The sequence below is a fragment of the Petaurus breviceps genome, unplaced genomic scaffold (genome assembly GCF_028583685.1).
Source record: "Petaurus breviceps papuanus isolate PSGF00001 unplaced genomic scaffold, PetGlider_PUasm1.0 91041, whole genome shotgun sequence".
Lineage (NCBI taxonomy): Eukaryota > Metazoa > Chordata > Mammalia > Diprotodontia > Petauridae > Petaurus > Petaurus breviceps.
In genome coordinates, this window is record NW_027187400.1 from 4,226,140 (window position 1) to 4,252,110 (window position 25,971).

The window sequence follows — 25,971 nt, forward strand, 5'->3', positions numbered from 1 at the left end:
GATGTTTTTGCTATTCACAGATCCACTGGCTGTTCAGCCCCGTCCCACGAAAGCTTTGCGGTGACCCAGGCAGGCAGGCGCGCTCTCAAACCCTGCCTGCGCACTGGGAAGCTGCCTGGGCACTAAGAAGTGGAGACTATACTAGCAGTGTGAACTAGCCCTTTAAGAGGACACCCCGGAGCGCCGGGGGGCGGAGCCTGATCCGACGCTAGGCCGCCGTCACGTGGTCAGCGTCCGAGGCCTCGGGGGTCACGTGGTGGCTGTGTTGGGGAAAATGGCGGCTTCTGGGGAAAGTGGGGCCTCGGGCGGCGGCGGTGGCGGCAGCACCGAAGAGGCGTTTATGACCTTCTACAGCGAGGTGAGTCAGGCAGCGGCCCCGGCAGCGGCGGTAGCTGCGTCCAGAGCTAGGCCCATGGCGGCAGTGACGGTCCTGGCCACCCGGCGAGGGCCTGAGGCCCTCTTGGGGTCCGCTAGCGGTGCCAAGCCTGGCGTCGCCGCCTCCTGCCCGGGCCTGGGGCCTCCCTCCCCGGGTACCCCTTTTCCCTTCAGCTCCTTCCCAGGCTTGCCCCCGCCCTTCTCGGCTCTCTCCTCTCCCAGTCTCCCTTTCTGCTCTCCCTCGGGTTCTTCGTCCCACTCTTCTGTCTCTGGGTTTCTGCTCCCTCCCTCCCCCTTTCCCGCCTCTTGTTACTCCGTTCCCTCCCTCCTGTCGCCTTCCCGCCCCATGTTGCTGCCCCGTCCCTTCTGTTACTCCTTCATTCTCTCTTGCTGCACCCCTCCCTTTCTCTGGCTGCTCCACTTGCTTCCTCCCAGCTGTTGCCCCCCCTTTCCCTCCCGCCACCTCCTTCCTTCCTCATGATCCTGCTCATTTCTTCTTGCCCCCCTCTTGCTATTCCCCCTCCTCAGGCTGCCTCCCCTATCCATCTGCTTTCTTCTCCTCTTGCTGTGGGAAGGAAGCAGCTCCTACGTGGTTTTCGTCCTCCTTCATCTCAGGGAGCCCCTCAAGCCCTTCTCCCTGAAAGCAGGGGTGCCAAGCTGGAGGTTGGGGAGCAGGGCCTCAGGCTGAGGCCCTCGGGTTTGCCATTGACCCTCAGTAGCTTCCACATTCACCTTGTTTTGACAGAGGAGGAAGGAATAGTAATAGACACTCGTGAAGAGCTTTATGGTAGTGAAGTCTCTGGGCTCCTCCTAATGGTAGAATGTCAGTTTCTTGAGGGCAAGCCCTGCCTTAGGCTTGTCTTTATATTCCTAGCATTTAGCGCAGTGCCTGGCACGTGGTAAGGCATCTTGTTGATTGGTTGATCTCATTTGACCCTCTCAGGTGCTCTGAATTTTACAGATCAGGGAAACTGAAGGTAAAGTGACTTGCCCATAGTTGCACTTCCCATAAACGTTTGGGGTGGAATTTAAAGCCCAGTTCTTCCTGACTCTAGGTTCAGAGTTGTATCTCCTACTCCAGGGGTTCTTAGCAACCTAGTGTCCATGAACTTTAAACAAGAAAAAATTTATTTTGGTAACAACTATTTTAAAAAACTGACTTCCTTTGTAATCTTAATAATTTTACTGTATGCATTTATTTTATTCTGAGAAGGGGGGAACAGACAGTCTTCACCAGTCTGCCTCAAGGGTCCAGACATAAAAGAAGTCAAAGAGTCTGAGCATTACACCAAGTTTGCAGAGGTTGTTGGGATATTTTTTGGGAGGGAGAAGGAGGAATTTGACCTTCACTCTTTTCTGTTCGCTACATGTCACAGATTAAGTTATAGCTCCCTTTTTGTAGTGGGGGTGAGGTGCAGTCTGACAACACAGTATCACAGTTTTAGATCTGAAAAATACTATTTGGCACAATCCCCTCATTTCACTATGGAAGGAACTTAAGACCAAATCTTGGTAAGCTTTTTGAATTTTTTCTCTGTCCTAAAAGAAGAAAAGTTCAGGGTTCCTTAGAGCAGTCTTTTCAGAATTGAATGAAACATTTTTTTTTTTAGTACCATTTATCCTACAAAGGTTAAGGATTCTCCTTAACTTACATGTTTCAGAGAACAGAATTCTCAACACTGTACTAACTTGTATACTTCTATTTTCAAATGCACATTAACATTTCTGTGAGGTTGACTATATTGTAGTATTGTCCCCATTTTACAGAAAAGGAAACAGGCTAAACAAATGCAAGTGATTTTTTTCAAAGTCGCCCAGGCATTGGGTGTTCCCATGTCCTATGCTTACTACCCAACACTCTTTTAACAACCCTCTTTGCCTCCCCAGTTCTGATATCATAGAGACTTGCTTCCTCAGTTACAAACACTGGCTCCTGGTCTAAGGAATTTTTGTAAGGGAGAAGAGGAAGAGGAGGGGAGCAGGAAAATTCCTGCAGCAAGAGAGAAGGAAAGGTAGAGGTTTGGAGGCCACAGTGGAATCCTTCAGTGGAGATTAAAGCCATTAAAATTACTTAGGAGAAATTGTTTCCATGGCAATTGACATTGGTAGTAGCATTGAATTCCAAAGGAACAGTTGAAGAGAAGCAGTGTACAGAGACGGAGAAGACTTGGGCTCAGATCCCAGTGCTTTTCCTTTCTCCATATATGATCTTGTTAACCTTTCTGGTCATAGATTTCTTTCCCCTAAAATGAGGGGATTGGACTAGATCAGGGGCTCTTAATAGTAGATAAATGTCAAGAAATTTGTGAACTCGCATAGGGAAAATAACTACATCTTTATTTTCACTTAACCTCTAACCAAAATTTACTTTTTCCTTCAGTAATTTTAAAAACTTTATTGTCAGGTGGGACCAAGAGGATCCACGTTAGAAAAAATGTTAAGAACCTTTGGTCTAGGTGCTCACTAAAGTACTTTAGCTCAAAATTCTTTGAAGTGACTTAGCTTGATCTCAAATGGGAGGCAGGATAGTGTAAAGACTGCCAGTCTTGGAGTGAGCTGAACAGAGTTCAGATCTTATCACTGTTACATCTGTAATTAAAATTACTTAACCAGCCTCTGCTTCCTTAGCTTCAAAAAATGGAGGGGTTTGACTAAAGGATCTTTGAAATTGATTCCAGCCCTAAATTCTATTCCTTTAAGAGTGACTTTGACCTAAGGAGCAAAATTACTCTGGAGACATCAAACATAGTTTTCCTTCACTTTCTCAAGTGTTCTTTTACATAAAAGGGCCTGCCTTGGTACTGAATTTTATTCTACTTCCTCACGAGGACTTGATTATCTAGGCATTGACTGGAGAAATAGCACCCCATACTTTTATGAACTATAAACTATAGGATTTATAGGAGGAAAGATCCTCCATGTTGATCGGGATTTTACATTCCTAAAGTCCTTTTGGTCTAGGTTTTGCAAAGGGTTGAGATGATAAATAACATCTGGGTTTAGAACAGTTCTCCAGGTGGGCTACAGAGTTCTATTTCTGAGGATGTCTTTTATGAGAGGGATGTTTCATAGGTTGACTTGGTAGTTGCTTTCCAATACTTGCCTTCAAGTTAGGGATAATAAGAGTAATTATGAAAGCTGGAATTTGTATGTTACTATATACATTGTGTCATTTGATCCCTATAACAGCCCGGTGAGGTAAGCATTACAAATATTATCTCCATTTATAAATGAAGCCCCCAAGATGGTAAGAAATTGACATAATATCACACAATGAGTAAATGTCATCGGGTCTTTGAATACAGATCTCTCTTAAAGTCTAGTGCAGTGTTTACTTCTGTCCCTCTTTCTCTCTGTCTTTTTTTCTGTCACCTTAAAATTCTGAATCTAAACTCTAAAAAACTAACATTTCCATTCACAAAGTAGAACAGAAGAGATTGCATGTAAAACCAAAAATTTATTGTGCATTTTGCTTCTTATTTTCATATTTTCATATCAAATATTCATATTTGCTTCTTATTGTGCATTTTGCTTCTTAAATAATTGTTAATGATAAATTCAACATATTCATTTCAAAGTTGTCCTGCTTGTCTTTTTCCTTCTAAAATTGTTTTTCTTCTGTGTATTTTAAATGCTTCAATGAACCTCTCTCTTCTTTTTTTTCTTTTTGGCTTTACCATTTCTACTTCCCTCTCCTCCCAAGCCAGTCTTCTGTCCAGTGAGGAGAAAAAAGAAAACCAATTCTTTTAACAGATAAGCATAGTTAAGCAAATAATCATGCAAGTTTATCATGTCCAAAAACTATGTCTTTTGTCCATCCCCTTTCTCAGGATCTGCTTCTCCTATAGTAGCATAATTCCTCACAAATCCTCTGTACTTGTCACTGTACTGAACAATTCCTAAGTCTTTCAAAGTTGTTTTTCTTTGGAGTGTAATTACTATATAAATTGTTCTCCTAGTTCTTGTTACTTCAAAATATACAAAAATGTTATTTTGCTTATCTTACCAAGTTTCTCTGAAACCATCTGTCATAACTTCTTATTTCTAAATAACATTCCATTATATTTTTATAGTATAACTTGTTTGGTAATTCTTCAGTTAATTAACGGAGGCACCTCCCTCTGTTTTTCATTTCTTTGCTCCAATAGGAAGAGCAGCTAATAACTATTTTTGTACTTTTCCTTCTTTCTTTATTGGAGTATAGACTTAGTTGTGGTATTGCTGTGTCTCTAGTACAAATTGTATTATACCCTGCTGTCTCTCCAGGGATATACTGGTTTCATCACTTTATTGTAATTGACCTAACTTTTAATACTTAGGCCTCTGGCTATAGGGAAGTCACTTCAATTCTTTGACCTTCAAGATCCTTATCTATAAAGTATAAATACTCATATTTAAACTACTATATTGTGAGGAAAGGACTTTTTATAAACATTAATTTGCATCTAGATATTATTGTAAAGGATTAAAATATACATTTCAGTTATTGAATATAGCTAATGAAATTTCTTTCCCTTATTTCAGGTGAAACAAATAGAAAAAAGAGATTCAGTTTTAACGTCAAAAAATCAGATCGAAAGACTGACCCGGCCTGGATCATCTTATTTTAACTTGAACCCATTTGAGGTGAGTTTGTCTTCTGATTGTTGGAGTAGCCCTGGCCTGTTTTTTCACCACCCCCTCACATCAAGCACTTTTACAGAAGAACATACAGAAGATTTACTTTGTAAGTAGAATTTTAAAAACCTAATTGGACTTGCTTGAAAAATGGGTGGCACTAGATCAGGAGATAATTTGTCATTCACCTTAGGTGGTTTGGTTGAAGGCAATACTCTGAAATCCTAGGTTCCTTCCATTTAGTATTTGCCGCTATTTTTTGTCAACCAGAACTTTCAGCGTATAGTTATCCCTTCCAAGTTGTGACTTTCTCCATTGTGGTTTCAATATATCATGGATTGGCATAAGAAATTAATCATGGAAATTTTTTGAGAGTTTTGCAGAAGCTGCAGGTGACACAGAAAAAATTTAGAAACTCAAAGATGTATAAAATATATGTAAGTTATTGTATAATATCAACATATTTTATCTTTTAATACCATGATAATTTGGACTTCTTCTCTGGTACAGAGGGAGGGCCAGAAAATTTTATATGGATTTTCCAAATTGCAGGAAGTTATACCCCCAACTCCACAGTGTGGAAAGGATACTGTAGACATCTTGCAATTGAGATGCTTTCCTGGTGTCTTCATTGTTCTGTTTATTTTAAAAAAATTTAGTGTAATTTTATACTAATTATATTTTTTAAAATGTTTTAGGAGAGCTGCTTCTGTGCTTCTTATGTTACATTTTTATTGAGGAGGGGTAGGGTATAAATGGCATTACTAATAATGATTAATGTTTTATTCTTAAATTACCTACGTGGAGATGATAATTGAAATCCTGGGAGGAGAAGAATCCTCAAGGGGTATTGTCGTACAGTTTTCATGCTGTCTATAAATTTAATGAAAAAAATTATAGCTGATATTTATATACAGGGGGAGTTTGTAGAGAGGGAAGAAAAGACCTGGAGGAGAACCTTGGGGAATATCCATGTTTAAGGTTCAGGAGAAGGGTGAAAATCTAGGAATGGATAAAGAGAAGTAGGTTGAGAATCATGAGGCAATGATATTATTGAAGCCAGTTGGTAAGAAAGGTGCCAAGAAAGGGTAGGAGGATAGAGTAGAAATTCATTGTGTTATGTGCTAAAGAGGCTGGGGGCGGGAAAGAAATTATGTAATGTGGTGGTCATTAATGACTTTGGAGAGAATTGTTTCTGTCCAGTGGTGGGGAGGGAAGCTGGATTACAAGGGGTTGAGATCTTAAGCTGCCTGAAGTAAGATAATCCAAGCAAAGTCAGTATTTCCATCTAATTTTTTGATGTTAAAATAGAATCTGTTTTTTCCGCTTGGAATAAGGGAAATAAACTACCTTGGCTAAATTCATAGGTGAAACATATATTTTAATCTTTTACAATAATAATATCAGAACTGCAAATCAGTGTTTATAAAAAGCCCTTTCCTCAAAACATAGTAGTTTAAATATGAATATTTATACTTTCTAGATGAGAATCTTGAAGGTTGGAGAATTAAAGTGACTTCTTCATTGCCACAGGGCTACTAAGCATATTCCTGGAGATACAGTGTGGTATAACAGACCGTATGAGTAAAAGGAGAATCTAGATAAGGGTCACAGGCATGGCTGGGTCAGTGCTCATGGGAAGGAGCACACACACCAGCAAAATTATAGATTTGTTGAACACTTGGAGATTGTCTTGAGTGAGAACAGTGATAGCCTTGTTGTCATCTACCTTGTATATACCAGGGCTGGAGCATTGCTTTCCATTCTGTGTGCCACATTTAGAGATGTGGTAAGTATGGTGGTAGTGTCTTTAGATCATGCTGTAGTAGGTTCATTTGAAGGAATTGGAACTCTTTAGCTTAGAGAAGAGAGGACTTTAAGTGGGGGGAGAGACACAATGGCTGTCTTCAAATATTTGAAGGTCTCTTATGTGGGAGAAGTATAGGACTTGTTTTGCTTGGCCCTAGAGGACGGTGAAGACCAATGGATAGAAGCTTGCGAAGAGGCAGATCCAGGATAGATGTAGGGTAAAATTCTTAGAGTTGTCCAAAAGTGTATTGGACTTCCTCTTGAAGTAGTGGGTTCCCCTTTACTAGACTTCTCCAAGCAAAGGCTGAATGTTATAAATGGGCATGTTATAAATGGTATTCTGTTTTAGGTATGGCTTACTCTACCTGGAGGCTGAAGTTCCTTTCAACTCCTAGGTTGTGGTTGTAATGAGTGATGGGTGGTAAGTCAGTCAGCATCCATAGGTACTTTTTCTAGGAGTCTGGTGGAAAGGGAAAGAGAGAAAAGATAGTTTCTACATTTCTAGGAGATTATTAGGAGCTCATGAGGTTGCCTTCATTGTGACCACTACCTAAAGACTATAACCTGGGCCAAAAATCCTTCAAATGCAGGCAGAGACTGGGCCAGAAGATTTGTATGGTCTATGGTGTGTGTTAAACATTTGCTACTGCCACTGATCTATAGAATTCCATTATTCACTGATGTTGGGGAAACTTAGAACATCAGCCTGGATATGAGTTGGGCAATAGTTTTCTCTTTGTATACAAAGCACAGGATTCTTCTACTCTTTGTAGAGGAATTTCCTCTACTGCTTAGTGGGGTGTGCCACACATTAGAGGGACTCAAAGATATTTGACTTGAGGTATCCCTGAGGTAGACAACACGAGACATTTAAGACATCCTATAAAACGGTATTCTCTTTATTATTATTCTGAGCTTCATAGAATTACAGAAATGTTAGGGGACCGAGGTCCCTGGGTGGAGGGTTAAGGGGGAAGTATGATCTACAGTATGAGAGATGAAGGAACTGAGGCTATGAGTAAGGAAGGGGTTTATTCAGGGATAGAAACAATTTCTCTTTGCTTCTCTGATACTGAGTCCTCTGACTTCCAGTACAGCACTTTATTCCTTACACTTCTTCCATTATTGAATGTTTCCTGAAACCATAGCTCTTCTGATAAAGCCTTAAAAATATAATTGGTATCTTTTGTTTTAACACTAGTCATTTCCAGATAAGCCTTCACTTCTGATAGTGAAAAACAGTGAAGCAAAACTGATCATATATACAATGTTCCACATCCATATTCTCTCCCTACCTTCCTGCCCCACTTCTCTACCAGATGGAATGAGGTGTATTATATCTTTTTGGGGGTTAAGATTGATCACTGACAGTTATTTAAAGTTTGGTTTCTCTTCATTATTATAGTCAGTGATACAATCTTATTATATATATATATATATATATATATATATTTTTTTTTTTTTTGCTTTTCATAGAGGCAGTTGGGGTTAAGTGACTTGCCCAAGGTCACATGGTTAGTAAGTGTTAGGTGTCTGAGGCCTGATTTGAACACAGGTCCTCCTGACTCCAGGGCTGGTGCTCTATTCATTGTGCCACCTAGTCGCCCCAATCTTATAATTTTTAAAATGTTTCTTTTTAAGAATAGATTATATTTACTATAGTTAATTTTTATGTCACCTAGATTTCTTTCTGTATTCCTCCCTGCCCTGGACAGCCATCCCTTATAACATAATTTTTTAAAAGAAAAAAAGAAAGGAAGAAGAGAAAAAAGTTCAATTAAATCACTTGGTACATTGAAAAATATTTGGCATTTTCCATGTGCCTCACCCTTTGCAGAGGCGGAGTGGGGGAAGGTGCCTTATATCTCTTTTTTGGGGGCCAAGCTTTTTCTTTATGATTTTACAACCTTCAGTTTTGATTGTTCTGTGGATTGTTCTTTCCATTTATGTTGTGGTAGTCATTGTGTATGTTGTTTTTCTAACTACTTTATTTTCCATCAGTTCGTATAAATCTTTCATACTTCTGTATTTATCATGTTTGTCCTTTCTTGCATTACAGTAATATTCCTTTACATTTATGTACTATAGTTTGTTTAGCCATTCTCCAGTCAGTTGTTTCTGATTCTTTGCTACCACAAAAAGTTCTGCTATAAATGTTTTGGTATATAGAGAGCTTTTTTAAACAAAGACCTCCATTCCTAGAAGTGTAATTGCTGAATCAAAGGATGTGAGCATTTTAGTTACTTTATTTACATATACATTACTTTATTTACTTACCAGAATGGATTTATCACTTCACAGCTTCACCAAAAATGCAATTGTGTACTTAGCTTTCCACAAGTGCTCTATCATTGACTGTCCCATCTTTTGCTATCTTTCCCAGTTTGCTGTCACCAGTCTAATCTTAATTAATGGTTGACTTTTTCCTTGTTGGGATGATAGGTACTCCATAAATATTCATTGACTTGAATTGAAATTGAATTACATAAATTACATATCTTAGATTCCCTCCTATTCATCTTTAGAAACTTGAGTCCCCAAGTTTCAGAATCTTATAGAATCACATAATTAGAATTGGAAGGAACCCAGTAAGGGATCTAATCAAACTTAGACCTCACCATGACCTTTTGTGTTTGACTTTCAACAAAGGGTCATCCAGACTTTAAAATTTTCAAAGTGGACAGGCAGAGCCAAGATAATGGTAGTGGTGTTATTCATGCATTTCAGTTGCGTCTGATTCTTCCTGACTCCTTTGGAGCAGAGATATTGGAGTGGTTTGCTATTCCTTCTCCAGCTCATTTTACAGATGAGGAAACTGAGGCAACCAAGGTGAAGTGACTTGCCCAGGGTTACACAGTTAGTGTCTGAAGCCAGATTTGAACTCAGAAAGATGAGTCTTCCAGATACCAGGCCTGGTGCTCTATCCACTGTATCACCTAACTGCCTCAAGATGGTGGAATATCAGAAAAAAGGACAGTGAGCTTGCTTATATCAACCCCCGATTTTCCAGGTACATTTAAAAAGTGCACCACATTGAATCCTAATTGGGAAATCTAGGGGGGAAAAAATCACAGTGGATCATTTTTCCAGCTCAAGTCAGCATAGGGAGACAGACGGACTGATCTGTGGAGATCAGTGACACAGTTCAGCCAGGATCGCCCTTTGTAGAGCCTCTAGCACAGGGAGAGGCTGTGCACCAGGGCAAGACGAGGTCCCAGATACAGCATAGAGGGCATTTCCCTGGTGTAGGATGCAGGAACAGGTGCCAACTGGTGGCTTTACTGTTCACTTCCCAGTTCCAGGTCACAGATCCAGGGTGGATTGAGGAGAGGACCTTCCTGCCAGGGTGGCATTCCAGGGTTGCAGGCCCTAGACTGTATCATGAGCAAAGAACAAGTTCAGAAGCAGTCAGCAGCTGTGGCTCAGATCCCAGGAGTAGAGCGGGGTCTAAGTTCCAGTCCCCAGCCCTGTCTGAAGCATGCGGAGGAATAACCAGGGCAGGAATCCCAGACCAAAGGGAATCCTACAGTTTCATCACTCTGAATCAACAGTGCTTTCCAGATGTCTGATTTTGGCTGAATCCAGCAACAGTCTACTGGAACTCCAAATGAGGTAAGCCCACAGGCAACACTCAGACCTAAACCCAAGTTAGGAAATTGCAAAGCTCAGATCTAGGGGGAAGTGATTATTAGACTTGCCCTGGATCAGACCACTTTGGGAGCACTGAAAACTTTCTTGACCCCAGCTTGAGCTGTCCCTGAGATTCTGGAGTAACATAATATTTAATACCCAAAGAAAGTAACTGAGAGACCAGCCTAGCATCCCTTCCAGAAATGCCAGACTTAATATTGTTAAGTGCAAAGTTAAGAAGTAGTCTGGGAGAATGGGCAAACAAAAAAAAAGATCCAACAATACAAAGCTATTATGCCGATGAGGATGCTTAAGGCTTGAACCCAGAAGAAGAGAATGATGCCAAAACATTTACAAGCAAAATCTTGAAGAAAAGCAGAGCTGGGGCACAAATTCAGCTATAATTCATGGAAGAGATGAAACAAGAGTTTAAAAAAGTTTAAATATTTTCATAAATGAAATGAGAATTCTAGAGGAAAAAAATGGAAAAGAAATGAGAGCTATAGAAGAAAGAATTGGAAGGGGAATCAACAGCTTAGTACAAGAGGTACAAAATGGTGCCTCAGCAACAGATCACCTGAAAATTAGAATGGAATAAATGGAAGTTAATGATGCCGTGATATAACCAGAAATATTAAAGTTAAAAGTATGAAGAAATAGAAGAAAATATAAGGCAGTTCATACATAGCAAAAACAACTGACTTGGAAAATAGACCAAGGAGAGAACATTTAAGAATCACTGGAGTACTTGAACACGTGACCCCCCCCCCAAAAAAAAAAAGCCTAGACATCATATCTCAAGAAATCATAGAAGAAAATTGGCCAGATCTTTTAGAACCAGAGGGCAAAGTAGCATAGAAAAAAAAAATCCGCTTATCACTTCCTGAAAGAACCCCAAAATGAAAATTGCCAAGAACATCATAGCAAAATCCAGAGTTTTCAGGTCAAAGAAAAAACTACTTCAAGCATTCAGGAAGAAAGGATTCAAGTACAGAGGAGTCACGGTCAGGATCACACATGATTTAGCAGTCAGCACTGTGAAAGAGCAAAGATCATGGAATGTGATATTCCAAAAGGCAAAGTTATAGGCTTACAACCAAGATAACTTACCAGCAAAACTAAATATAATCCTACAGGGGGAAGAAATAGAGGATTTTCTTCACATTTCTGATGAAAAGACCAGAATTTTATAGGAACTTTGAAGTGTAAACACAGGAGTTAAGAGAAACATAAAAGGCGGCTAAAAGTGAGTGAAAAATCTTAAAAAATTAAAACAAGGATAAACTGTTGACATTCTAATATAGGAAGATGATACATGTGTCTGCTCTGCACTGTATTATCATTAGGGCTTATAGAAAGAGAGAGAGCCTAGGAGTAATTGTATTAGTTTTGATGATCTTAAAAGAAGAATAGAAGGGAGGAAAAGAGGAATGCACAAGGGGGATGAGGAAAGGGAGAGGAAGGTGAGGGAAAATTATCTCACTTAATTGGGGTGCACAGATTGAAGTCTGTACAAATAAGGACTAAAGGGTAGGGGAGTGACCGACGTTTGAACCTCACTCATAACTTGTCAGAGAAGGGAAGATATACACATTGGGGTACATAAGTACATTTCATTAAACAGGAATACTGGAGGAAGAGAAGGGAATACAGAGAGTAGATTAAGGCCAGGAATAATCCTAAGCAAAACAAACTGTACAAGCATATCATTCTTTTTTTTTTTTTAAGCAATCAGGGTTAAGTAACTTGCTCAAGGTTACACGGCCAGTTATTTCTGGGTGTGGTGCTGAGCGCCTGAGGCCGGGATTCGATCTCCAGGTCGTCTCAACACTGGAGCCGGTGCTCTTACTTGCTGTGCTACCTGGCCGCCCCCAAGCATATCATTCTTTTAGGGGTTGCAAGGAGTTGGAAACCAAGGGGGTACCCATCAATTGGAGAATGGCTGAAAAAGTTCTTGCTTATAAATGGGATGGAATGCTGTTGTACTCTAAGAAATGATGAAGGGTGTAGTTTCAGAGGAGTCTGGGGAGCCTTATAAGAATTTCAGTAGTAAGAAGTGAGCTGGTTGAACCACAACAATTTATGTAAGTTGACGGCAGTATCGTAAATACAGCTTTGAAAGACTTAGAAATTCTAATCAGTACAATGACCAACCCTGAATCTAGAGGACTGATGATGAAATATACTACCCACCTTCTGGTGGAGAAGTGAGAGATTTAGTTTGGAAGGAGACTTTTTAAAAATAGGTCTAATGTAGAAATTTGTTTGACTGTAACAGGAGTTTTGTTTTTCTTTCTCGGTGGGGGGCTGGGTGTGGGAGGGTGAGAAGGCAGATTTTTGCAGATTGAAAAAAAATTTAATTTAACAACAAAACAAGTAGTCATTTAATCTGGTCTTGGAGACTGTCAGGGGAAACCTTCTCATTAGATATCTTTCTGAATGTCAGAGGACCTTCTCTTTGGCCTTAAATTTTCATATCATTAAAGAGTCCTTTTTTATTGGGAGTCCCTTTTTTATGACTAGATGGACTCTAATTTGCCCTGGTAATGTTACATTGTAATTAATTTATATAGTAATTTGTGGCTTACAAAGTAATTTCTCTGCAACAACTGTGGTAGGTAGATACTAAAAGTAGTATTCCTGTTTTCCGTATTGGAAAACTGACACTCAGAAATGTCCAGAGGTGGTGTTCATAGTTGCACAACTAATGTCAGAACAGGGACATGAATCCAGGTCTTCCAGACTCAGTATCCTTTCCATTATACCCCATTACTTCTGGACATTATTGCCATAATCATTAATTCTTTAAAGATTTTTTAAAAGTGTTTTATTGATGTTTTTATATCACTGTCATGTCTCAAAATCTAACATGTCTCCAAATAGAGCAGTTCAGTAAAAAACACTAGAAAACGACCACATCAGATAATGGATACAAGCTTCTGCCTTAGTGATATCACACCTTTCTGCTGATAGGTGGGAGTTCTGTGTCAGTATTGGGGACCACTGTTGAGTTTTCAGCTCCTCAGAGCTTGTCTTTGTTGGTCATTTTTTCGTTGGCATCATAGTTACTGAGTTTTCTAGCTTGTTAGTTGATTACGGTTGTGCTGATTTCCCTGGATCAATAATTTTATTGCATATTGTTTTGTAGGCCTAGGCTGGACCTTCATACCTTCACTCAGCTCTTGGCTCAGGAGATATTGTTCTGTGACCTAGCCCATCCTTACTTTTTGAACTTGTGTTTGCCGCTCCTTTCCTCTGTCAGAGGTCCTGAGCTTCTTCAAATAGGTTGTGCTTTGAAGTGCTTTGTTAGGATGTGGGTCCATCATAGCCATCTAGTTGCTATTGACTCTGCTGATGATGCGTCCCCCCACCCTTCCTGGGTTCTCTGGCCTGCAACAGCCCCTCCTCTTGGAGGGGGACTTGTTAGGAGCATGAGCATAGGCCCATGCCAGGGCTGTGTCAGTCTCTGTTGGAACCTGGGGAAGTTTTGCAGATTCATTTTTATCCCTTTCCTTTCCTCCTTCCATAACCATTATTTCTTTTCCTTCTCAGACTCATTCCTCATGTGACTTCCTTAGCTCCCATAAAAAAACTAGTCCTTTCTCATAGGCCTAAGTACCCTGGTACAGTGGAAAGAGCAGATCACTTGGATGCAAACCTCAGATCTGTCTCTTACGACCTGCTTGACCTTGGGTCCATCCTTTATCTTGTCTTGGCCTCAGTTTTCTCATCTGTAAAGATTGGGGCTTGGACTGATGATCTCTGAGGTGCCATCTGACTGCACCTGTGGTCCTGTGACCCTCCACTTGGAGTCTGCCTCTCCTCCACCCAAATGCCACCCTTCCTTTTGATCTTTTCTCATCCAGTGCCATTTCCTGGCCTCGAGGATGAGGTAACCACCAGGGCTCTGCTGAAGACATTGGACTGCACAACAGAAATCTTCCTTATTTCAGGCTTGACCACTTAGAAAACACCATCATTTTGGTGATGCTGATCATTGTCGACCTTGGCGGACATTTTCTGATCCTCACAAAACTATTGTTCTTAGGGAACCTAAGGAAACTAAAGTTCACAAGGTCAGGATTTGCACTGTCTGGACCTCTGGTTTGGGATAGTGAGACCAGCATGCTGGTGAGACACTTGGCCACAATTGCTGCTGCTGTCTTTACTGCTGAAGTGAAGCCTTGAGGTCCAGTCCCAGCTCTTGGCCTGGTCAGTGTTGCCACTGGGGAGGGAGTTGGGGTCTCAGTGATGCCTAAGAACACACCTCTCTATTTGCACAGCAGCTTAAACATCTATGGGGCAGAAGAATTTTTCTATATAAATGGAGGAAGGGAAAAAAAAGTAACTTTGAGGGGGTTGGTTGGAAGCCAGGCTCTGGGTGCAAGGTGAGTGCCTTCTCCTGGTAAAATAAGCCACTGGAGATGAAATGACCTAGGAGAAAGGGTAGCTGCGGCCTGGTTGGGTGCCCCCACTGACCAGTTTGCTCAGAGAAACCACATGGTAATGGATTTCTTATTTTCAGAAATCCTTTTTTGTTGCTTTAACCTGATCATTGTTGGTGCTTATAGGTTCTCCAGATAGACCCAGAAGTGACAGATGAAGAAATCAAGAAGCGGTTCAGGCAGGTAAGCTACCATTTACGTGCTGTCAGTGGCACATGAGGTCTGGATGAGAGTCCCAGATGCATGGCATAGCCCTGTTTGCCATGATGGGCTTAGGGATGCATCACTTCAGGGGTGTATGAAGCCTTGTAAAGCCAAAATGTGGGCATCTGATAAAGCACCCTTGATAAGCCTTGCTTCACCCCTGCCAGCTGAAAGGTTCACATGGAAGTCATTAGAGCCACAGGACTCAAGGTTTCCTTGTGGTTGAACTTCAGTGGGAGTTTGTTTGTTGAAAAAATGCTGTATACTGTACCATGTATTTTAGACTCACATCTTCCAGAAACAATTTTGTTTAACTTAAGATTAATCTGAAATCTTAAGCATTTCTAGCTGGGAGAGATAGATGTTTAACCTGGCCTGGTCCCTCGTGCCTCTGATGTGACTGCCCCAAGACAATTTTCAGTAGCATTTAGAGGTATCCTGAAGAAGAATAATTCCCAATATGTGAAAATGCAAGTTGGGTTAATTAATGTTCCAGAATAATGAGGCAATCAAGTCACCACACCATTCCCTCCTGGGCTTTTCTCCTCAAGGGAGAAGGGGGGATCAGTATTGGAGATCTTTACTGATGAGGAGGCAGGGCACTTCACTTCAGTGGGTCCTCGTGCCAGACACTTCTGGACCATGGAGGTGAAGATCTTCTCTGGACATGAGTTCAGTTTGGGGCATCACCTTGTTCCCAAACTTCTCCCTTTGGGAAATAGCTTTTCTCAGAAAACTGGATTAGAGTTTTTTTTAGTCCAGAGAAATATTATTATTATTTTATTTTATTTGCTTTTTCTTTTGGGAGGGCAATTGGGGTTAAGAGACTTGCCCAAGGTCACATGACTAGTTTCTGTGTTAAGTGTCTGAGGCCAGATTTGAACTTAGGTCCTCCTGACTGGTGCTCTATTCATTGACTGGCTGGTGCTCTATTCACTGTGCCACCTAGCCGCCCCTGTTATTATTTTAGAAGACAGAAGCAAAACATTTATTCAGACACCAGAAAACCAATTCCCAAACCCAGTAAGCTGGTTCCATCATAATAGCAAAGAAGTTAATAAACTGCAACAGCATAGAGAACCACACCATCCTTTAGCCTTCCTACTAACCAGTATTTACTCAAAAGCCTGACGGACTCCCTGGGATACATCCTCTCCTCCTCCTAGTCTAGCTAGATCTGACTCCTACCTTCCTGTGGGCAGAGGAATATTGTTTCTTAATAATTCCAGTGTTACTGAGGTTTTTTTTTTAACATGCTTCCATATATCAAATGTGACGGTTTCCCCCCCTCTAAGTTCTCCCCCCCCTTTTTTTTTTGCTTTTTGGAGGGCAATCTGGGTTAAGTGACTTGCCTAAAGTCACATGGCTAGTGTGTCAAGTGTCTGAGGCCAGATTTGAACTCAGGTCCTCCTGACTCCAGAGCCATCGCTCTATTCACTGTGCCACCTAGCCACCCCTTTCTTTCTCCCTTTCTTAATCCTCCAGGCTCTTGTTTGTATCCTTTACCAGTGTAAATGTAAGGACTAGGCAGCTTTCCTTAAGGTGCTTTGGGGAAAACCTCCAAGAAAGGATATGGATATTGTACATATCCACATATATGTTAGTTTCTGTATTATATGGGAAATATTTATGTATCTGTATATGTTATAGATGTAGGAAGTTTTGTGTGTGTGTGTTTGTGCGTGCACGTGTGTGCAAAATATCTACATCCTTTCTTGGAGGTCCTTCCTGAAAGCACCTTATAGAAAGCTATCTAGTCCTTTTTCACTTAAACATATCCTTTTGGTCACTTATTCTCATATACAGTTGCTCTCACACATATGGCTTTTCAGGTTATTTTACAGAAATCTTGCACCTCCTGGTTGGTTGTGGTTACCTCATCATTGTCTTCTTTAGACTGAATAATCTCATTCCATCTAACCTCTTCTTGTAAATTCATTTTTCAGTCTGTTTAACACATCTTCTCCTCTGGACACTTTCCAACTTCTTCCTAAGTGCATCTAGTACTTTCACAAAGGCCTGACCAACACACTGCATTTCCCATCTCTTAGATGTCATGCTCCAGGCTTCATTCTTGCTTTTTTAATATGTTGCTGACTCATTTTATGATTAAGCCAAATTTTTTCCTTAGAGCCTACTCAATTATTTCCCATTTTGTCTGTCTGTGTGTGTTTTCCTTCCTAAGTGGTCCATTCTGTCCTTGTTTTGAAACCCAGCACTTTATTAAACTTGTCCCCCCTCATAATAAGTATTTCTGTTTGACACAAAAGCAGTATAACCTGAAATGTAGACCCCCAAGGACACATAGGAGGGGTTGGATGATTGAAATCCTAGGTCAGAAAGACTAAAAGATCAGAAAGATGGGGGAGAGGTTCATTGTCAAAACAGTGCTGGTTTTAAATACCAGTTAAGATTAATGGGTATGCCATTAAGATTAACTTGCAGATTACCCTATGGCAAGCTAAGGTCTAGGGAAATGAAAATCTTAAAAGGAGGGAAATGTGAATCATGTCTTAATAAATCTATAGTAGCTGTTTGTTGTAAACATAATTCCTGCTGTCTTTGACTTTAGTGAGGAAAATATCAAATTAGTATTATTTTTTCCCTGATTTTTATTGTATCTGATGTTTGTGGTTGAACTCATAGATTAATCACTAAACTAGCAGAATAGTTATTAGATATGAATCTCTTTGGGCATTTTTTACCTTAGGCAAATATAGCTATGCAACTGTAGTTAAGAGGATTTCTGTATTTATAAAGTTGTCATTGTGACAAATTAATAGTGAGTAATATTACTATATGTGGAAAACTAAAAAGTAAATTCCAAAGCAAATGAAAGAAGCAAATTACTATAGAGATCTTATTTTTATTTCTAGAATATTTTAGCTGGGGTATCTGCCAACTTTACTGTTTTATGGCTCTGTAAGTTTTTGTTTTTTTGAAGGGGGAAGGCAAGGCAATTAGAGTTAAGTGACTTACCCAGGGTCACACAGCTAGTAAGCAACTTCACTGTTTTAGAATAAACAAATTATATCTATAACCAAAATGAGCAGTATGCTCTATAGAACTTGTGACAAGAGGTTTGTTTGCACTCCACCATCACCCTAAAGTAGAACACATTTGAAAATGTTGTGTTCTGGCTTTCCTGCAAGCCTGGACAATATTGCCTTTAATTCTAGATACGGTCTTTTTATTTGTCTTGCATATATTAGGAAGACTTTCCCAGAAAGGGTAATAGCATGAAGAACCTACTACATAAGTGAGAATGACCAAGAATGATGTTTATAGACTCTTTTTTTTTTTGATCCCGATTTCCAGGTAGTCCAGTAATTTTAAAATTCTTTTTACTGGATCTATTTTCCAGATCAGGTGTTTTTCCAGTGAGATATTTCACATTGTCTTATACTTTTTCATTCTTTTGGTTTTGTTTTACTGGTTCTTGATTCCTCATAAAGTCATTAGCTTTTATTTGCTCAATTCTAATTTTTAGGGAATTTTTTTATTCAGTGAGCTTTTGTACCTCCTTTTCCTTTTGGTCAGTTATCCTTTTTAAGGAGTTTTTTCCCTCAGTGAATTTCTGTGTCCCTTTTTTCATTTGGCCAGTTCTGCTTTTTAAGTTCTCGTTTTTTTTAGACCTTGTTTACCATTTGGTCTAGTCTGTTTTTTAAGGTGTTATTTTCAGTATTTTTTTTTGTGACTCCTTACCAAACTGTTAACTCATTTTTCTTGATTTTCTTGCATCACTCTCATTTTTCTTCCCAATTTTTCTTCTCTCTTTACCTAATTTTCAAAATCCTTTTTGAGCTCTTTCATAGCCTGAGACCAATTCATATTTTTTTTGGAAGCTTTGGATGTAGGAGCTTTGACTTTGTTATCTTCTTCTCAGTGTGTGTTTTGATCTTGTCACCATAATAACTTTCTCTGGTCAGAATTTTTTTCTGTTGTTTGCTCATTTTCCTACCCTGTTCCTTGACTTTTAACTCTTTTCGCCCTGGGGGTAAAAGCCATGTACTCCCACTTATAGGTCCCAAAGTCCAGACTGTACTGACCTCTCACTTAGTCCTTTGTGTCTATGTGTTGATAAATCTGGAAACGGCCACAGCTGCTGCTGATCTGGAGTCCCTCTGGCCAGCGGCTGGTCAGGCCTGCCCTGGGGCTAAAGCCTTGTGTGGTGCTGGGCTCGGCTCCCAGAGCACTGTGCTGGATTCCTGCAGTCCTGCTGGGCTGTCCTCAGCGGGAGGTTAGTTTCTCTGTGTCATTTTGTGGGTTCTGCAGCTCCAAAGTTTGTTTAGAGTCCCCTTTTTACATGGATTGGGGAGGGAGGAAGCTGGAGCTGCGGGAAGGTCTTGCTTCTACTCCGCCATCTTGGCTCTGCCCCTTTTAACTCTTTTTTAAAAGTAGTTCTCTGCTTCCCAAGTTGAGGAGTGCATTGTCCTTAGCTTCAAAGGTTTTGTACAGCTGTTTTCAGAGGTGCTTCTAGGGACTGTAAGTTTCCAGTTCTTCCAACATGGTATGATCTAAGGAGAGGTGTATTTGCTACTTTCCTGGCTTGTGCTCTAGTCTGTGAGCATGAGCACGAGCACAAGCACAGTGCCCTGGCACTGTGAGGAGGGTCCCCGCTCACCTGGGACTGGGGCTGTTCTGGCACAGCCCGCCCTGCACTGTGCTCCATTCTCAGCCAGGTGTGACGGACCTTTCCTGCTGACCCAAGTTGTCTTTGGCGGGAAAATTGCTTCATCCTGGCCTTTTGTAGGTTCTGCTGCTCCAGGAGTTGTCTTGTAGCAGTATTTAAAGGGGTTTGGAGGAGAGCTCAGGCAAGTCGCTGCCTTTTCTCCACCATCTTGGCTCTGCCCCAACTTGGACTTCTTTTTGCCTGACCGCTTTGTTTCTTAATTGCTGTTTTTAAGATGTTGGCAGTTTCTCTCAGTTTACAAGCTCACACTCAAGTCTTTACTCAGAATAGTAAGAGCAATAGCTAATGTTTATATAGCATTCTCTCCTTAGCTCTAGTTCCCCATTACCAATTGCCTAGTGGACATTTCAAGCTAGATATGCCGTAGGCTCCTCATATGTAACATGTGCAAAATAGTATCTCTCCCTCTGTATCCTTCACTGAACTTCCTGTTACTGATTCCTGTTGATGACACCACAATCTCCCCAGTCATCTAGGTTCTCATATCCTGGTGTCATTCTTGACTCCTCACTTGGCCGTCTCATCATGTGACAAATCTTGCCATTTCTGATTCCATATATATTTGGTGTCCAGCTGCCTCTCTCCACCCACAGACTGCCACTTTGTTCAGGCCCATGCTATCTCCCACATTTGCAGCAGCTCACTAATTGGTCTTCTTCCCTTGTTTCTTCCTTCTCTGATTCATCCTCATATTTGTCAGTGAATTTCCCAAGACTCAGGTCTGTCCCTGTCACTTCCCTATTCGTAAACTCCAGTGGCTCCCTATATTCTGAGTAAGGGAGTGATATAGACAGACCTGGATCCTGCCCAGCAGTCTCCGAAAGCTTTTGGTTCTCTTTGCAGCCTTCCAGGTAGCTAGTGCAAATGCTATTCACCTTATTTTACAGACAAAGAAACCTAGGCTCCGAGCAGACCACACAGCTGGGAAGGGGCAGGACTCAGACAGGAATGCAGGCCTTTGGCTTTGCTGTGGTTTCCTGTCCTGGGGCATTGGGCTTCAGACCTCCCTGGTGCTGGGTGCATGCTGCTGCGAAGGCTCAGCGGGTATTTGACTGAATTTAGTGATCTCTTCCCCTTGTCTTGTAGTTATCCATATTGGTGCATCCTGACAAGAACCAAGATGATGCAGAGAGAGCACAGAAGGCTTTTGAAGGTATTTGTGGCCCCCACCCACCCTGGGCAATCGAGTGAGATCTCATTCGTGCCTCTCTGAAGGAGAGAGCCAAGTCAGCCCATCAGTCACACAGCCAGCATTACCTCACATTCTGGGCAGCATGTGCTGCCCTTGGGCCCAGTTGTAGAACTTGTGATAGGCATTTCCTTTGTTCACCTGCAGCATTTCATACCAGGCTTCTCAGGGGTCTTTTTGTCTTCTGTTACTTCTCCCACTTCTCTCCATTTGTTGTCCCTCAGGTTGCCATCATCTTCAGAGGTGGAAGGTGACTGTTGTCAAAGAGTCCCTACTTTTAGTGTTTTCTGATTACAAAACCCTTTCTTCACAATCTGTCAGGTAGCTGGGGAGGACAAGTGTTATGGACCCATTTCTCAGATTAGCAAACTTAGGCTCAAAGGTCACATACTTAAGAAGTATCAACTCAGTCCCAGTTCAGACCCTCAATCTTTCTATTACTATGAGATCCAGATCTTTATTTTTGCTTAGCATTTCCCAAACCCATAAGCCCTGTGCCATAAAAATAATTAGACCTCGAATTAGGCAGCATAACTCAGAGGATTTCTAGATCTGTCTTTGTGTCTTTGCCACCTCTGTTTTGCTGAGGAGAAGCCTGAACCTTGAGGAACTTGGGTTCCTGGGGCCATGCTGTGGTGGGCCTGGGCCTGGATTTAGGGCAGCCCTCCAGCCAGGGCAATGACTGCTGCTGCACTGTCCCATTCCCTCTTCTGGGAATTACAGTGGCTCTTCCATATTGGTGGCTTTCTGCCCTACATTTGTATATGGTTATCTGAGGAATTCAGGGAGCGCAGCACGGTGTTTGCATGTTCTTTAGTCACTTTCACAACACTTAAAGAAACCATGAAAGGAGACTTACTTTTGGCCACAGAAGTCCAGACTTTGTGACAGCTGAGATTTCAGAGAGTGTTAGCAAACCTTTTAATTTTACACTCTTTTGCACTAGCTGTTGACAAAGCCTACAAGCTGCTCCTGGATCAGGAGCAGAAGAAGAGGGCCCTGGACGTCATTCAAGCAGGAAAAGAGTACGTGGAGCACACCGTGAGTGTCATGGGGTTCTGGTGGCCTGATTAGGCCTTGTGCACAGGAGACAGGGGCTGCCGAGGTGGGGAACAAACGTCCGCAGAGGCCAAGACCATTTTACTTATCTCTTCCGTCCTGCAGCCATGGTTATGAACAGTTTCTCTACATCCTAGGCCGTCTGATGCCATGCTGGGGCAGAGGGAGAGGGATGAATAGAATTGCTATAACTCACCCACCTTTTCTGATGCCAGTAGCCTTCCACCACACATTTCCCCCATATATCACCCCAATCTGCAAGAACACATGGGAGGTATCCCCCACCATAGGTCAAATGGAATGGTCCCTTTCCTTCACTAGCTATCTTGTCCACAGATAGGAGCTGGGACTTGAGTACAGATGTTTCTTAAAAGGAGTTGCAGAGTGGTATTAAATTGTCTGCATCTGAGACATTCATGGATAATTTTGAGGTTTTTTTCTCCTGATGCTGTGACACCTTTGAATAGTGGGAAATTACATGATTTCTTTGTGTATAATTTTTAATCTGCTTGGGAATGTTCTCTGTATCAAAAATGACCAGGGACTTTTTATTTCAGATGTTATCATTTGAAAGAGTTCAGGTGGATATGATCTTTTTCTGGAAGAACCTTAGTTGAGCATCTGAAATAAAAATCTATAACCAACCATAATTAATTTTTTTTAATGTGTGAATAAGTGTATATATATTGGCAGTGGTACCTAGGAGAAGTAACTTCCATGGCAGTTAATATTCTTGAAAAGGGATTTTCTTCTTGTGTGCATCATAGGGAATCAGGCAATGAGAAAAGCGTTTCCTTACGAGCCCTTGTGACTGGCATCCTATAGATTACTAGAAATACCTTTATTCATGGCAAGTGGGTTCCAGCATGTTGGGATATTTGAATGGGAGAGCTGCAAGACTTCCATCTTGTGACCACCAGAGGGCACCATTGCTGATTTCTATTGGCTGGCTGGTTTTTGGTAAATAATTGCATTCTTGAGGAGATGAATGCGTTGACTTGGCTTGGAGCTGAAGGTTTATTTTGGTTTCAGGCTCTCCCTTTTAGGGGAAGAAGTAGCAGGAATAACGCTTTGCTTGATTTTGGTTTGAGAAGACTTTGAAGCCCAGCATTGTTTTCATACAGATAGTTGTTGGGCCTCCCATGACATCACTACTTCCATTTGCCATTGCCAATGCCCTAAGGGATTTGCCCCTAATCCTTTTCTCCATCCAAATCCCTGCTGCCCTCTGACAAAGCAGGAGTTGTAGACCCAGCAGTGATATGGCACTTACCTGTTTCATGTCACTGATAGGCCCTAGGACAATGGGCTCTGCACTATTAAGGGCTGGTCCTTTGCTGTCCTGGAAGGAGAAAGACACCCTCCCCTTTCCTTCATTCCGCCCTATGACTTGTGTCAGCTGCTTTTGGCCTCTCTTAACAAGGCCCCTGTTTTTAGGTAAAAGAGCGAAAGAAACAGCTAAAGAAAGAGGGGAAGCCTACAAATGTGGAAGAAGATGACCCCGAATTGGTGAGTTTCAGAAAAATGCTTACATATCTTCAAAGTTACATAGAACTGGCAAGTCCTGCCCGTGCTATGATTGGCCACGGTGGAGACGAGACCGTGGTCTAACCCTCTTAGGATTACACTATTTGGCCTGGATAGAATTAGTATTTTGGAGAAGGGGGAGACACATCTTTTCCTGCTCCCTTCCCCCCTTTCTGTTTTCTCTATACGTTGCTGTCTGATTTTTTGGATTCACTTAGTATACAAACACTGCTCTTGAGATTCAGTAGATGGGAGAAATAGAAGAGGGAGGCAAGGCAGTGGTTTCCTTATCACATTGTGCCAGTATTAGTTATTTGTGTAGCTGTGTCATCCCATGGATGTGGTGTCATGGTAAGAACCCTGTAGGTTCAGAATCTGGGGTTTACCTTCTAGCTCTGATCAGGTGATTTCTATTATTGTGTGCTTCCTCTTCCCTATTGGATCGTAAGCTTCCTTAGGGCAGGTTTGCCCTATTGCCCAGGTTTACCATAGTGCCCTATGCCCATCACTTCTTGTGAAAGGAATGATTGTGGGCCAGGCTTTTCCCTTCTCCCCCCAACCCCTCTGGATGTTTCTCTTTCTCTGTTTATAATGTAATTTAGAACCCCTAACCTGATGATGTGAAAATACATTTATCTTTGAAGGTACTTAGACTTTTTTTGGAAGCAAGATGCTTCCCTGTGGGCCCCAAGTGTGTGGGAGGAGCAGGTAAGTGTCTGCATATGAGGAAAGTTCTGTTCTTTCTCCTGAGTGCCCTTTGTCTGAGTGGGCAGGTCAGGTGCCTCCCTGGCACGAACAGGCTTTCTGGGGGAACTAGCATCAGAAAGACTTTGCTTTGTTTTAGAAGTGAAAATTTCTGCATTTTCTTTAATCTGCTTTCCCCTTGGACTTTATCCAGCAGTTGAGTTCTCTTTTACATTCTTATTTTCTTATAGTTCAAACAGGCAGTTTACAAACAGACAATGAAGCTTTTTGCTGAATTGGAGATTAAGAGGAAAGAGAGAGAAGCTAAAGAAATGCATGAAAGGTAAGGTTGACGGCATCAGGTTAAACCCTATCTGGGAAGCTAGACTCCTTTGTATTGGATTTGTTTGTATTTCCTAATAAAGAAATTCTGCTCACTTATTTTTTTCAAATGAACAAAATGATGGTTTATTAGGGCCAGATTCTCATCTGACTCTTTCTGAAGATAGAGGTTTTGTTGCCCTTAAGCAAAGGTTTCTATTACTCTGTGTTCTTACAAGGTTGACATGCCTCACTTCCTGAGTAACCTCATTTCTGCAGGCATTCAAAGCCTTTTCTAATCTGTCTTCCAACACTGTCTAGTTCTGCTCACACAGACTGTATTCCAGCCCCCCATCTTTTTTGCCTTTGCTCCTCTCTCCTGCCAGTTAGTTCATGCTTAGATGGATTGCCTTCATCTCTGCCCATGGAAATCTTTCCATCCTCAAAAGACCCAGCGCGGGGTCTGGTGTTTTTTCTAGAGAGGTCCAATACTTCTAGAGGAAAGAGATCTCTTCTTTGGGTTCTGATGTGTTTGTCTCATCCTGCTCAGGGTACTTGTCTGCCCTGCTGTTCCACCCCTGTTCTTGGGGGGGGGGGTGTCTGTGTGTCTGTGTGTAGAGCACTGGGTGGGGGGTCAAGGCCCTGGGCTCACATTCAGCCCTAGCTGTGTGACCCTGTCACTAAATGCATAAAGCGCTTTGCCCAATGCCTAGCGCATAGTAGGTGCTTAATAAATGCTTTTTGATTGATATATTGGTAATTACTTGTTGAATTGAGTTTTACCCCTCATGGCCCATCTTAATTGTCCTTCCTCCTGAAAACTTCCTTGCTTTTCTTCTTCCCTCCTCTGAGCTCCCATCACGCATTGTTTGTTCTTCTTTCATGGTTGTTATCGTTGTAGGCCTTGGAGTGTGAGTGATCTGATGCAAGTGAAACTTGGCAGTGCAAACTGTAATGCGGCACTGTGGCGGCCTCAGGTCAGACTGACTGCCCAGAGTCATCTAGGGCATCCCAGGTTGTGAGAGCAGTGTAAGCATGCTTTCCAAAGCCTCTGCTGCCTTTTCTTTCTGCAGCCTGGAATGGAGGCTCTGAAATCCGCACCTGGCTCCTTTGGTCAGTGTGTTTTACAGCTAAAAGTTATTTTATAAACTCAATTGCTTTCTTCCAAAGATCCATTTTTCTTTAAAATCCTTAGAGCTCAGTGCTTGTAGATGTGGTGACACAGTTGCTTGGTCTAGGCCACAGTGTCCAGTGAAGTAGGTGTATTTCAGGCCAGGAACTGGCCAGGGAGATGTCCTGCTTTTAGAGGCAGTGTCAGCTAGCTGTCAGCAGTAGACAGAAAGAGGTTCTGAGCATCTCTGTGATCTGAAATTAATCTGCTTCCTGCTTTTCCCTCCTGCTTAGAAAGGGGATGGTTG

General features: G+C 41.6%; 1 protein-coding gene across 1 annotated transcript in view; it reads left to right on the forward strand.

Annotated features, from left to right (window-relative positions):
- Positions 1–204: 204 nt before the first annotated feature.
- The window catches only part of DNAJC8 (DnaJ heat shock protein family (Hsp40) member C8), a 29,009-nt gene continuing 3,242 nt past the window's right edge, over positions 205–25,971 (forward strand). Inside the window, exons 1-7 of the mRNA XM_069078839.1 lie at positions 205–358; positions 4,900–5,001; positions 15,003–15,059; positions 20,860–20,926; positions 21,909–22,003; positions 23,459–23,530; positions 24,484–24,575. Coding sequence (XP_068934940.1) covers positions 275–358; positions 4,900–5,001; positions 15,003–15,059; positions 20,860–20,926; positions 21,909–22,003; positions 23,459–23,530; positions 24,484–24,575 — 569 coding nt within the window. The 5' untranslated portion in view covers positions 205–274. The remainder of the gene's footprint in view (positions 359–4,899; positions 5,002–15,002; positions 15,060–20,859; positions 20,927–21,908; positions 22,004–23,458; positions 23,531–24,483; positions 24,576–25,971) is intronic.